At 46.8% G+C, this 15,161-nt stretch overlaps 1 protein-coding gene across 4 annotated transcripts in view; it reads left to right on the top strand.

The window, feature by feature from the left end:
• Window positions 1–15,161, top strand: part of MYO16 (myosin XVI) — a 584,648-nt gene that overhangs the window by 540,577 nt on the left and 28,910 nt on the right. For all 4 annotated transcript variants that reach the window (XM_032314881.1, XM_032314880.1, XM_032314879.1 and 1 more), the window contains exon 33: window positions 2,446–2,604. In XM_032314881.1, coding sequence (XP_032170772.1) covers window positions 2,446–2,604 — 159 coding nt within the window. The remainder of the gene's footprint in view (window positions 1–2,445; window positions 2,605–15,161) is intronic.

Raw genomic sequence — 15,161 nt, 5'->3', positions numbered from 1 at the left:
CGAGCCGGAGTGCCTCCGTCTGAACCCGGCTGATTCTGAAATGTCTGCACGGAGGTTAACCTCCCCGAGCCTCTGGGACCTCATCTCAAAAATGGGTGTGAAAGGGACAGCTCTTCAGAAGCAGGAAAACCAGGGCAGAATCAGATGTTGCGTCTGGTGGGGGTTTGGTGCCTCCTAAACCCTCAGGAGCTGGTGATTATCATCAGAACAAGGTGAATAATTATCGTTAGATTGACCATCGACTCTTATGTTTTACTGGAAGAAGGACTTCTTTCCTTATTCCAACCCAGAGCCATTCCCGAATAGACCTACGCTTTTAAGATAGAAATACAAAGAAAATTTTAGAGGTAATGTAAGAATCACCGCCTAACTCCTACGGCACGCTGAAAACCAGTCCTTGGCTGCAGTGTAAGCTGCTGATGAGAAATATTTTTAAAACCGTAATAGGAAAATTGGAGGTTTTGACTATATAAACATGAATTGTTTAGGAGCGGGAAATTGGTGAATAGGGACGCTAGCGTCTTGTCTATAGCAAGAGTCCACGCAGCGCATCCGAGTACTGAGTTCTGTCCCGCCGGAGGGACGAGGACCGTCCGTGTTCACGCAGGGATGGACGCCCCGGTTCCCAGCCTCGGGTGAGCTCCCTTCGCACCGGCACAGAACCTCCGCTCCCTGCGCGATGGCCGACCCTCCGTCCTGGTCGTTACGGCACGTGGAGTTCACGAGGAGTGCGAACACCTCGTAGGAATTCAACAAACAACCGAATCAAAGAGCGAGAAAAGGAGCTCCAAGAGAGGCTGACCCGCATCTGTGTCTTGAGACAGCTTGACAGCCAAACCGTGTTGCTAACTCGCAGATGTCTCTGAAAGGCAAGCCAGAGTCGACGGGCGCAGTGGCAGCCCGAGAGCTCCGACGGACCCTCCGGATCGGCTGCGCTCAGCTCATCCCTGTTCCTCCGCTCGCTGGCCGAGCAAGGCTGTTCTGCGTGTTTTCAAGTGCCGGGATCCAGGAGCTGCCGTGGTTTTCGAAGACCTGTCCGCTTCGCCTCCATTCCGGCCCTCCAGCGTCTCCTGCTCCAGACGGCACACGCTCTCCTGCGGGGCAGACCTGCCGCGCCCTCCACTTCGAAGTGACGGGTCCCTGGGGCTCGTCCAGCACGAGCCCCACTGGTGAGGACAGGAGCGTCCCCAGCTGGTGGGGGTGCCTGTGGGAAAGCGGGGAACGTGGGTCAGCGTGGCGCGTCTGGATTCGTGACCGGTGCCTGTCGTGCGGTTGGAGTGTAAGGCTCGAGGGCAGGGGGAGATCAGCACAGAGGCAAGAGGTAGACAGGATCCGGTCCAGACCAACCGCCTCCTCCGCCCTCTCCCCTACGTCCTCCTCCTCCGCCCTCCCCCCCACGGGGTCACTGGAGATAAACCCTTCTGCCGCGTGTAAAGTATAATAAAGCAAATTAGGCTTTTTATCCCTGTTGAATAATCTGTTAGCCGTAAACTTCAGACAGCCCTAACCGAAAGGCAGTCAGAATCCACTCTGTACCACCGAAGACCAGAAGCAACATCCACGGCCTCCATATTGAAGGAAGATCCTCCAGAACCTCCCTTGGGAAGCAAGAGCCCGTCCCAGGCTCCCCTGACCAGCCCCAGAGAGGGCCCATGGCTCCGGGGTGGGGGGGTGTGTGGCAGGGGCCACAGCTGACGCCCTGGTGGACAGTTGTGCTTCCTTTGCTCCCTCTGGTCATTCGTAGACCCTGCCTCAGGATAATGCAATAGACTTTGCTCCAAACCCTGGCACTTGTGACATTTTACTTTGTTATTTCTACATAGTTAAAAAAAAATATTCATTTGGCTCTTCAGCTTAATTTGGGGGATGGCTTCTTGTATTCATTGATCCCTGAGCACTCAACACGGGATGCGCAGTGAACAATTAAGTAATGTTAGTGTTCAGAATGCAAAGGTAGGGTTTTGAGGTTTAATAGTCCTCAGTGGATAATAATAAAGTTGGTAAGATGCTGTAAGTGTATTTCTTATTTTTTCAAACCTGTAGGGATTGTCTCAGCTCTGCTTAATTTAGTAATTGAGAAAACTTGTGAAACATGAATTTATTTCCACGCTCCTTTTAGGAAATAGCGTTCTCAAGACAGACGGCACTCTAGTGACAAGTTATTAGACTCTGACACCAAAAGTTCTGTACAGATATGTTTGAAAATAGTAAATTATGTAATTCGTTAACACCACTAAATATTCCCCATTATGTTTGAAAGTGCTGTGACAAAATTTGGTGGACATTTTGTAGGCCATAAATTTAATGAAGGATGATTATTGATTTACTATTTCAAATACAATTAGTGTTTCATTTGATGAGCTGTATTATTTTCTTCTACTATTTTATTAAATTAGTGGGTGCATTTTATCCAAAAAGAGTAACCCTTTCTAAAATTTATTTTAGGTTTTGAGACTAACATGAACCTCACTGCCCGAGAGGATGCTGGTAGATCAGAAATTGCATCTGAGACTCAAGATAGAAATGCAAATAACCATGGAATTCAATTATCTAATTCACTCTCAAGTGCTATCACTGCTGAAAATGGGAATTCCGTCTCAAATGGTAAGTGCTTTTTAAACTCGGAAGTAAATAGATGAAAGTATTAAGTTCTGTCAACTTTCTAGGGAGAATGGATTTGAAACGTAAAAATGAAGTAGGTTTAAAAGCTGGGACATAGCTCATAAACTTCGCTGGAGGGTATATTGTAGCATTTTATGGGTTGGGTTAAAGAATGATCGTTGTGTTCAGTGTTAGCTGACTTTTCAAAGATTGTTGTGGAGTATTCGCTACGTGGGAACCAATATAAAATGAGATTATACAGAACAGAAGGAGGAGATGGGGTTGTTCTAATGGTACTTTTAATTAAAAAAAAAATAAATAACTTTTTCTTCTCATACCTGGGTAGTGTGAGGGAAAATAATAATGAAGTTATGGTAAACACCAAACTGGCCTTAAGTATTTAACTAGTGTATATAAAGGAATGTATCATCTAGAAATTGGCTAGACTGTGTTTATCCAAAAATCATTCTGATAGTGGCTTAAACAAATAACTTATTTCTCTCACACATAAAAGCAGCCCATGGCTGTTGGGATGATTTTCCTGAGGACATATGGAAAAGCTGGCCAAAATTTTCATTGCTGTTCTGATTAAAGGCACTAGAAAACCATTACGACCTTGAGATCCAGGGAAGAGATGGAGGAAGGGGGTTTAGAACGCAGGGAGGACCAAGCAAGGAAGCCTACATTCTAGGCTCTTCTCCAAGAGACATCCGTGCACTCTCCCAGTCCATAGACACCAGCTCAGAAGCTGGAATGGATTTTTGACAGCCTCCTGGACTGTGGGGACAGACTAAGTCCAGGGCTTCCTAAGGCCATGGGTTAGAGCCTCAAGGTGTCCCTCCTAAGGGCTGGGTGTTCCCAATCTAGAAACCACAGCTCAGCTCCAAATCGTCTCAACCCCAGCTGTTTGACAGACGTCCTTCAGGACTGACAGGGCCCACACGTACCTGGGAAGAAATGTGTGTGGATGTCTGTGTCTCAAAGGACATCGACAGCATCCGAGGCCTCAAAATGATGTAACAAACCATGTTTCAAATCTAGTGCTTAACACACAGTCAAAAAACCAGACACATGATGACACAAGACAAGATCACAAATTAACAAGCGGAAATAGCCGTCCATTGCGGCCCATCCCTGGAAGCCCAGAAGACGGGAGTTCAGAAGCGCTTGCTTTAAGCGAAGCGTGTTTACTGTGCCCAAGGAGATGAAAGAGTGGGAATCCGCAGAAATGGGAAACTATAAAAAATGTGTTGAACGGAAACTCTGAAATTGAGACATAGTCATAAAATTAAGTACAATAGAGGAGGAGTTTCGAGCTAATTAGATACAGTCATTAAAAAAACAAAAACCGGGGCGCCTGGGTGGCTCAGTAGGTTAAGCCTCTGCCTTTTGCTCAGGTCATGATCTCAGGATCCTGGGATCGAGCCCCACATTGGGCTCTCTGCTCAGCAGGGAGCCTGCTTCCCTCTCTGCCTACTAGTGATCTCTGTTTGTCAAATAAATAAAATCTTTAAAAAAAAAAAAAAAAAAAAAAAACAAAACCCTGAGGAGCCGGACGATCACTGAGGACATTAGGGAAGGAGACATAGAGGAGCAGGAGAGGATCGGGGACTCCAGAACACGGTCTGGAGGCGGGAAGGGTGGGGCGAGAAAGTGGCTGGAACTCTGGAGAAAGAAGACAGGCCACACGGACAGCAGGAAGACTGTGCCCATGAGGAGACCCGTATGCGAGGGTTTATTGGGCCATCGTTGACCGTCATCCAAAATGGACGCCCTTGGACCGGGGACTGGATCACTTGGTTGTCTCCTGCTCTGTAAAGCACCCACCCGCCGCCCCCGGAACTTAGAGGCTTAATTCAACAGAAGACGGTGATTTCACACGTTCTGTGGGTCAGGAGTCCGGCTGAGGCTGGTCTGAGTGCTCTGGTTTCAGGGTCTCTCATGAGGCAACTCATCTCTTGGCCAAGATTCTAGTCCTCTTGAAGGTGTGAGTGCCCCATGGCGGGCTCCTGGGGCCATTTTACAGGCTGACTGGCACGTGGGTAAATGGTGCAAACTACAAAGCGGGGGGCACGACCCTTCTGTGCCGCCACACGGTGACTGTCGAGCACGTCGCGCTAAGTGAGGGAAGACTCAAAGCCGACAGGTATGATCTGTGCACGTGATGTTCCAGAAAAAGCAAAACGAGAGGCACAGAAAACCACGCGTGGTTGCCCGAGGCTGGGCTTGTGGTCCAGGATGGACTGCGCACCTGCTCCGTCGGGGCCGCTGTAACAAAACACCAGACTGGGTGGCTTCGGACGGGTGGAAACACGCTGTGCGGGTTCTGGATGTCCGAGCAGCGCGCCCGTGGGCTCAGCTCCCAGGCCGCCCGCCTCCCGGCGCAGCCTTCCTGACTCCCGCTGTGTCCTCCCAAGTTGGAAGGACGGAGCCAGATCTCCGGGGTGCCCCTCGTAAGGGCACTAACCCCAATCCTGAGGGTTCCACCCTTGGGACCTGATATCCTCCCAGAGGCCCCAGCTCCTACAACCACCACCTTGGGGGTTACGATTCTGATTCTAATGTATGAATGGGGAGGGGGACACAAACAGAGGGGCCTGAATCACTACCCACAAGCAGGTGTGCATGTGTCCTGGAAATGTATACATGTGTAGGGCTTTCTGTCTGTAGATGGGACTTTTGTTCAAACCAAACCAAACCAAAGCCTGCTTAGCATAAATAAAAAGAAAACTGCCCTTAAGCATCTCATAGTGAAATGCTGATAACTAAGAGTGAATATTAAAAGCAGCCAGAAGTAATAAAAAAAAAAAAAGACAAATTCTAAGGAACGGCAATTCAAAGACAATTCAAAAACAATGAAATAACATATTTAACACGCTCAAAAAGCTGTCAGTCTAGGTTTTCATAAATAGTAAAAAACAAAAACAAAAACAAAAAACAACAACAACAAAAAACTTCTTAAAAGATGCAAAGGAGTTAAGGCAGTTTTAGAAAAAAAATAAAAACTGGAAGAATTCAATGCAGGGCAGACCCAAAATGCTCGGAGATACAAGCAGGAAAAACGAACAGTCAATAACGCCAGTGAAATCAGGAGAGCGTGGAGCAGGGTTTACTGCCGCAGGCCGGTAAGTCAGACTCACAGGCTGTAATGTCAGAGGCAAGCACTGAAGGAGTAGTAGTGAGTATGTAATCTCCACACCAACAGAGAGAGTAAAACAGAGTAATACAAGTCAGTCTATCCCAAAGGCGACAAAAAAGAGGTGAACTGGAGAGACCTGGAAAACAAGACCAGCCCGCCGTGGCTCAGTGGTGGAGCATCTGCCCCGGCTCAGATCATGATCCCGGAGTCCCGGGATCGAGTCCCGCACTGGGCTCCCTGCACAGCGGGAAAGCCTGTTGCTCCCTCTGACAGCTTCTCCCCCTGCTTGTGGTGTCTCTCTCTCTGTCAAATAAATAAATGAAGTCTAAAAAAACCGCACACACACACAAGGCCGATAGGAAGGTCGTAGATGTAGGCATAAAATCACCTCTGAAAATAACTAAGTTGAACTCAGTTTAAGTTTATGTTTCAAGCCATGAAAGTTTAAGAGACTCGTTTAGTGTGAATTCACATTAGAGATAAATCCATTAATAAAATATTTTAAAGCCTAAGATTTCTGAAAACCATGTAAAACATGAGGATGCTAAAAATTTAAATGTGAAGGAACGGAACCAGGAAAGGTGTGCCATGCAAATATTAAAAACGACTTTCTCATCTTTCTGGGAGTTCTAAATTACATCTCTAAGGGATCAGTAGATTCGGGAAGAAATCACAGAAAAGCAGAACTTTGTAACAAATGACAATGAAAATATGACAGAACTTGTGGGACGCTGCTAATGTCTTCATCAGGGGAAATTTATGTCTATCTGTTTTGCAAAAGAAGGAAGGCCAAAAATCGGGTTTTTAAATGTCAACAAGTTAGAGACAGAGCAACAGAAAGTGGAAGAAAAGATACAGTAAAGATAAGAAATAAGTTACTGTAATGTATAACAAATAGCAAAACCGGAAGTCGGTTCTTTGAAAAAAAAAATCTTTGAAACATGAATAAAATGGAAAACTCTCTTGCAAGGATAGTAGAGAAATAAAGAAGGTGGCACAGGTGACGAACTCGAGGATGCAGAGGGGACCCACCCCAGACTTTCTAGAGTTTGGAAAATAGTAATATGTATATTATGAACAGTTTATGCCAATATAAGTTTGTGAATTTAGATGGACAGACACACTTCTCCAAAAGAAGGAAGGAAAAAAAAAAAAAAAAAGCCTGGTGGTGGCTATGAAGGATGGCACGGATGGCATGGAACCCTGGGTGTGGTGCATAAACAATGAATCTTGGAACACTGAAAAAATTTAATTAAATTAAAAATTAAAACAAACAGGGGCACCTGGGTGCCTCAGTGGGTTGAAGCCTCTGCCTTCGGCTCGGGTCATGATCCCAGGGTCCTGGGATGGAGCCCTGCATCGATCTGACTCTCTACTCTGCAGGGAGCCTGCTTCCCCCCCCCCCCCCGCCTGCCTCTCTGCCTACTTAGTGATCTCTGTCTGTCAAATAAATAAATAAAATCTTTAAAAAAATTAAAACAAACAAAAAACTACAACTAAGCAAAATGGACCCCCCAAGTAGGAAAGCTAAATAGTAACATAAATATTAAATCAATTAGAGTTGAAATTGAGTACTTTTCTCTGAGGAGAACCCAAATGACTTTCCCAGCAAGTGTCTCCAATCTTCAGGATGAAGAGTGCGAGCGTTCCATAAGCTCTTCCAGAGACTTGGAATACAGAAGGGCAAAGAAACAAAGCTCCGCAGCTTGCATAAATAACCACTTAATTTATGACAAACCTGGCATTGCAGGGCACTGGGGGAAGGTGATCGATTACTATCCGTGAGAGGAAAAAAATGGACTTGACCCTCCCTTCGGGCCGCACGCACAAGAGACTGCTGGTGGATTATAGATCTAAGTGTCAAATGTAAAATAATCAAATGTGCTGAAGAAAGCACAGGATTTTTTTAACCTCAGAGATAGGAAAAGCAAGGAGGATGTCTTAAGCCACACAGGAGTGTTAACCGCAAAGGAAAACAATTCTATATATCAACGTCCGCACAGAGGAGGTATTTTCGACACATTTGACCAACAAAGGGTCCTATTTGGAGTTTGCTTAAAAACAAACAAAAGGCTCTTGAATAGGAAATCGGACAGGGGACATGAATAAGCACGTAAGCATTTTTCAGAGCCACCTTCACTGGGAATTCGAGAAAAGCACGGGAAGGACACAGGAAAACTACTTTTCGCACCTCGCACACCTGCCGGATGGCAGCGCGGACCAACGAGGAGGGGCTCGGGCGAAGGGGGCGCGGGGAGGCGACGGCTGCCCAGGACAGGACAGGCTCTCCCTGGGGGAGGAGAAACCCGTGGGGATCGGGAGAGGGGATGACGGCGGCTCCTGGGTAGCGGACGCAGACCTGTCCCAGCTGCAGTTCCCCCATTTAAGAAGATAAAGAGAAGAGACAGGAGGGAGAGAGAACGGGCGGGGGACGGAGGGGCGTGGAGAGCCCGCGTCAGGCATCCGGACGGTGGCCGGTCCCCACCCTGTCTCGGGCTTCCTTCAAGATCCGAGGGACCCCGGGGAGGCTTCTCAGCTCAGTGTGTTCCTCACCCACACGTGGTCACACAGAAGGGGATAGAACGAAAACCAGACGGGGGTCTGGGGAGGGGAGGGGCAGGTAGTTGGTCCGGGCAGCGTTTGTTCGAGCTTAGCAGGAAGGTCTCCCGAGCAGGTGGGAATTCTCTGTCGGCACCCAGGGAAAGGTGGTTTGAATCGCACACACGGGGGAAAATCTCGGATGTGTTTACGGATCTCACCCCCCATACTGAGCAAGGGTTACAAATAATGATCAGAAGGATCGTCACAGGGGGGCCTGGGTGGCTCCGTCGGTCAAGCCTCTGACTCTTGATTTCAGCTCAGGTCGTGACCTCAGGGTCCTGAGATTGAGCCCCGGGTCAGGCTGCACACTCAGTGGGGAGTCTGCTTGGGGTTCTGAACTCCCTCTGCCCCTCCCCCCACACGCGCACACATACTCTCTTTTCCAGATAAATCAATCTTTAAAAAAAAAAACAAAAGGATGCAAGTCACAAAACAGAGGCTGGAAGCAGGGAGTGACATCAGTTAGAGACAGCAGCAAAGACTTCTAGAGAAAGAAACTGCCCTTACCAAATTCTGTTACCACTGGGAGCAGACAGAAGTTCGGCCAAGAACGACACAGGCTCCCCGGACCCCAAAGCGTCAGCTTTTCTTAACATTTTCTCCTGACTGAATTTTGCAGCCTCTAAAAACAATATCTTAATCAGATGACATTTATAATTTTATGCATTCAAAAAATTAATCGTGTTTCAGAAAGCAGAGAGAAGAGTAAAGAAAAGAATAAAAACTATCAGTTCTGTTACCTAGAAATACTCGAAACACATCTCATATCCCACTGGCTCAAACTGTACATTTTCATACAGTTGTTACGTGCGTGGTTACGTCATGCTTGGCTTATTTTTATAAAGCTTGAGTTTGACAAGTCTGCTGCTGTCCTCACCTTAGGAATATTGTGTGGTGTGTCTCCGCGTCCGCAAGTTCAGATCTGCTTGGCTTAGAGCTAGCGACTAAGCACGCCCAGAGAAGGGCGCCCCATCTTATTGGATGATGACCGAGCCTGCGAGTTGGAGAGCAAAATTACCTCTCGGTTTCCCACCTGAAAACAACACTGTTGATGTGTTACTCTAACTCGATTTAAATAGGCATTTTGTAAAACTCTGTATTAATGTTTGATGTTCAGTCTTATGTGACTCTGTTTAGCTAGAAATAGAGAGAGTCAGTCTTTCTCTTAAGATGGTTACTTTCTGAAAGCTCCGATGCTAACCTTTTGGGAGGAGGTAGAGGTCATGAAAACACCGTATACCTTTATGTTGAAATTAGGTATTCCTAAAATAATAAAAATGGAATTTAGGTGACAGCTGTAGCCGGCAGGCATGTGACAGAAGATGTTTCACAAACGCTAGGAAGCAAGTAACGGATTCCTGTTCTCCTAGCAATTGTGGAGTATTCAAAGATGGCCACCCACAAAAAGGGAATTTTAAATATGTTCAAATGATAAATACTGAATACACAAATATTTAAGAAAGATGACCGTATACTCATTCACTTTTGCTGAAATTTCAACCCATGCTTCTCCCTAGCTCGCCTTGGATGACATTTAACCTTACCACAAAGAAAAAGAAAACAGAAACTTCCTGTCGCCAAATTATTTAATTTGTGTCTTGACTCAAAAACCAAAAGCTATGGGTTGGACAACGGTCCTGGAAAAGCCTAGCTAAAACAAACAAACAAACACCTGTGAGTTTTACTCTAAAAATCAAAGTTAAAACCAAAAACCAATGGAACAAAGGAAAAAAAAATCCTCTAAACCAAAATGGAAATTTTTGTGGACTACATTGCCTGAAATTAATAATATCAAATTAAATATTTAGGACTCTCAGACTTCTAAACTTCAGCATGTAACAAATGTTTGAGCCCTGGAAGACAGGTATATGTACATTACCCCTTAAATCTTGTAGGGGCCAGAGTTTAAAATAAAGCAAGTTCTGTGTTGTCATTAATTGACAATCACTCAGAAATCTCAGGAGTTACAGGCACAAAAGGAAAATTATTTCAACTGGGATTTCAGTCTTTCAAAGCTACTCAACATGTTGATGTTGGTCTGCTTTCGTGAGCACCGTGAAAGTCTGGGTTCCCGCAACCTCCGCAGATTACTAGCATATAGGGCACAAGGCCCTGGGTACTTCCCCCTGGGTAAGCACTTAGCAATTGGAACAATGTTGCACGTTTCCTAAGAACCAGTGAGTTTTGTGCAGGGTGCAGAGTTAGAAAATTTCTCCTTGTTGGTATGATACAAACTGAACTAATATCACTCACATGCAGAATGTAATATATAGGTGATCATTGTAATTCTGAAAGCAGTTACTAGTCTTCATTCCTAATTCACAACGTATAGCCAACGTGCTTTCTAAATAAAGGCACAAGATGGAAATAAATGTTTAGAATAACTTGAAATTCTAATTGAATCAGAAATAGTGTTATTTTCTAGGAAATGATTTCTCTTGAATGCCAGTATCTGCACGCTACCTCTGCTTCCCAGAAATAATTATCTGTTTGTTCATTTGCTGAAATATAGTTATGTGTGGATAATTATAGCTATCACTTACTTTAATTGCCAGGCTTTTTACTGATGTGAACACAGACTTAGATCTTTTTTGGTATACTTAATTATTCCCCGGACTTGTGGTTATTTATCATTAGATTAAAGAACAGTTTTTCGTGTTAGGACGTTTTAGTCGCATCACACAAAATATTGTGTGTATAAAGATGTTCATTTTGGGGGGAAATAAAGATACAAAAAATTCCAGCGAGGCCCTTTTATGTCCGGTATGATTTTCTTCCTTGCTGCTCAGTGAGTACACAGGACTTTGCTGGGCAAAAGGAAACAAGTGGCAGTTAAAGAACGCAGTCATTACATTTGGTCTAACATTTATCATTCCATGAACATGGTGTCCCTTTCTCGTCTGTTATGTTTATCCTCGGTGCGCCGTGAGGGTTATCTGTGGTATAAAGGGCTTTACGCAGGGAAGGACTAGGTGAGACCATCTGGAGGACCAGAGGAACTCTGTGTTCTTTGCATGGCCTCCAGTACCATATTGAAGCCACCCCCGTCGGAGCTCCAAACCACAGTGGTTCTGGAAACATCTAAAAATGGCTTTCGTCAGCCCTGCTCGAGAGAGATCCAGAATGCTGGCAGCGGATCTTCTCATTTGAGGCCGTGAAAAACATTCAAGTATACGTTTTACAACATCACTTTGTTTATGGGGATCGTATAGATTCTTTGGAACTCATACTGTTGTCTGATTCAAAGGCCAACTGCCAGAGGAAGCAAGCCTTCACTTGAAAATCTGGAATATTGTGCAATTATCTATTTTCAGCAGCAGAAGGTAGCTTTGCGAAGGAAGCCAGCTCCCCGGGCCTTTAGAAAGCCCTGCCCCGCTCCTTCTGGCTAAAAATATTTTCAAGACATCTTAAATAATTGCTAATTTGGACTTCATTTAATTGAATTTCCTCCGCTGTGGTTGAAAAGTCAGGATTCAAGATGGCTGGGCTGAAATGCTGACTCTGTTTTTCCCCGGATCTGTCGCATTATTCCCGGGTGTCCGTGTTCAGACCCCGGCTTTGATGCTTACGAACTCCATGCCTGGGAGCAAATTACTTAACCTGTCCAGTTCTCAGTTTTCTCATCTTAAAAATGGGGACAGTTAAAGGACCTGCCTTACAGGGTGTTATGAGGGTTTTGCCGTAGGGCTAACACAAGTCAGTGCTCAATAAACATTACCTACCCCCAGATACCATAAAAGCTTAGATATTTAGGGGCTAGAAGATCGCTGAAAATGTGTCCATTAAAAGCCAAAATGCATGCTGTAGATGAGGTATGAGGCACTGATTAATTCATCCCAGACCATACAGACTATAATGCCAAAATCAATGCCTAATGACTTATTTCCACATAGAGCCCAGTCCACACGCAGGTATGGTCAAACATGCGTGTCATTTGGTGGCTGCGCCGGCGTTCAGGGCGCTGACAGATGTCGTAGTCGGGAGCCTGTGGGATGAAGGGAGACTGGGACCGACGGCGGAGTTCTGGGGAAGCTCTGCTTTACCCCTTGGAGGGTTCGAGGTTTCAAAATAATAAAAAGGGCAGACTGACAGGAAGAAGCCTAGAGAAGGGCAGGTACACATCGGTACCTCAAAGCATTTATTAAGCACCCATTGCCTGCAGACCTTGTGCAACGTGTGCGGAGGCACAGGAAATCTAAGCAAGTCAGACCTGCTCTGTGTGAGAAGACAGGGCACACAGAACGTCCACGATACAGTTCAGGAGAGATCACGAAGCAGGGTGGCCCGTGAGGTGTCCGATCCGTCACATGAAGAATGAGTGTCCTGTTGCCTCCACCTGGAAAAGGAGATTCCTTGTGGGCTGGGATTGTTCGGGATGCTCCTGGGGAGCACTGGGATTTTCACAACGAATCAGACTCAGACTAGAAGGGCACACCTTCCAGTGAAGAAGATTTATTGCCCAAGATCTGTGTGGCAGGGATGAGAACGGGGTACTTTGATGGAGGAGATAAGGAACTAAGGGACAGAAAGTGGCAAGAGTGCTCCAGGCATCAGATGCCAATTCAAAGAGTGTCTCTGGGAGAGTAGCCTTGGCTGGGAGGGGTGAGGTGCGACCTGCTATTGTGGAGAAACCTCCCCGATTGGGTTATGCAGAGTGAGCCGTGGAAAGGAAACTTGCACTGGGAATAGCGGTTTTGAGTCCCCCCACCCGAGCCGTCGTACGCTGTGCACCCCATCGAGAGTGACTGACAATGGGCTGGCACAGGCGGCAAGAAGAGCGGAATGAGGGTGATCCGAGAGGTTGAGGTTCCGGGCAAGAGAACAGGCAGCCTTTACCGGAAGTTAGAAATGAAGTTCGGAGAGGAGGTTTATTCTGGGGCTTGGACTTGAACTTCAAGCCCTAAGAGGGACTTCTGGATGTAAACAGTTGTTCCCTAAACAACGCTGTAGATAATTGTTCCCTAAACAATGCTTATAGTTTGGGAGTTTAAGGGTAGCTCAAGGCTGGGAAGATAGAAGAGGTAGGGTTTTCAAGGAAGCTGGAGAAGTGGGGATCCTTTATGGCATCAGAGGAAAAGATTTAAAGGGAAATGAGGGGAAAGTCTGACGGCAAAACCATGTAGAGTGCCAAGCTTCGAGAACTATCGCTTGAGAAGGGCAGACGTACAGATGCAGAATAAACGGTCAGACAGAGGAACACTGATGTCCAAGTCCACAGACGCCGGGAGAGGCATCATGTAAAGAGTAGGGGTCCTTGGTGAGCCGGCAGGACACGAAAGGAGAGCCAAACCCCATTGCTGTTGACTAAACACACGGGTTTGGGCAGAATTCCGGGGATTATGGCCAGCAGGCGCCACCTGGTTCGTTACATGATTTGCAGAGGGACACCACTGTCTACAGCCTGCGTCATGCTTCTATCCTTAGAAGACTTTACATAAACCCTTAGTCTGATGTGCAGACTTCACCAACAGAGGCTCTCCCTTTTCAGCATCTCCTTACAAATCTCAAGGAAGTCCAAGGTCTGGGTCCACACACACGTGATGGGGAGAATGTCCTAAATGCTACACAACCCCCACCCCAGCATCCTGGGGAAGGATTCATGACCAAGCACCCACTACCCAAGGAGAGAGGGAGCCCAGAGCCTCCTCCCCCTACCCGCGCCCTCCATCAAGGCCGATGAGTCCCCGACTCTCCCACTGCCCAGCCCCCGTGCAGAGCAGCCTGTCTTCTAGAACGCCACTGTCTACTACGTAGAATGCCTTCCCCAAGCCTGCCGGCTTTCTTTGAACAGAAGAGCGCAGTCTCGGGAGCAGGTGGGGCAGGATGGGGACGGTTCCAGAAGACCTTAGCATCTGGACAAGCTAGACCTGCCGTCATCCCGACGAGCCTGGCTCCTGAGAACGATGGTCTCAGCAAGGGGACATGCTTCCATCAGACCCACAGTTGCTACCACGGACACACGTGTGGAGGACACGGAACTGCAGCCTGTGGGGGAACGATCGCCTCAGAACACGGTCTGGGGAGAAGGCTGTGGCCACGAGAAGAGCGAGCATGTTCGTGAAAATGTGCAGTCCATCTCCTGGGATCAAAGCCTTCCATGGAAGTCAACAGAGAAACGTTCTGGTTCACCTCAGATGTTCTTCCGCCACGGGTCCGGAACCTTCCACGCGGTAGGAACACAGAGGAATTCTCTACCCCAAGACTTGGGGACTTTCTGGGGGGCTTTTGCACAGCCCACTGTCACTGTACAAGGGAGCCCCTGGCCTGCAGGAGGGACCCGTGCTCAGGAACTGACAGGTATGCGACGCCTGGGTGGCTCAGTTGGTTAAGCAGCTGCCTTCGGCTCAGGTCATGATCCCAGCGTCCTGGGATCGAGTCCCACATCGGGATCCTTGCTCAGCAGGGAGCCTGCTTCTCCCTCTGCCTCTGTCTGCCATTCTGTCTGCCTGTGCTCGCTCTCTCCCTCTCTCTCTCTGATGAATAAATAAAATCTTAAAAAAAAAAAAAAAAAAAAGAACTGACCGGTGAGATGACGCGGTTTCCAGGTCTTTTTTTTTTGAGATCATGAGAAGTAAATGAAACAAGACTGAGATAATGCGCATCCAGCTTGGTGATGGGCACACGGAGTCTCACTACATTTTCTCTTTTCTCTCATGTGTGTGAGATTTCTGTAATGAAAAGTTTTGTCGTGCTGGTTGTCTAGGTAAATAACATGGGCAGTTGTTGTACGTCTGTGTGCCTTTCTTTGAATATTCATCGACTGATTGCTCATTTTTAGGTTCATTACCTGCTGCTTATTTCCTCTCTCCCCTCTCTGGAC

The sequence above is a fragment of the Mustela erminea genome, chromosome 15 (genome assembly GCF_009829155.1).
Source record: "Mustela erminea isolate mMusErm1 chromosome 15, mMusErm1.Pri, whole genome shotgun sequence".
NCBI classification, from domain to species: domain Eukaryota; kingdom Metazoa; phylum Chordata; class Mammalia; order Carnivora; family Mustelidae; genus Mustela; species Mustela erminea.
This window is presented reverse-complemented; position numbering and strand designations above follow the sequence as displayed.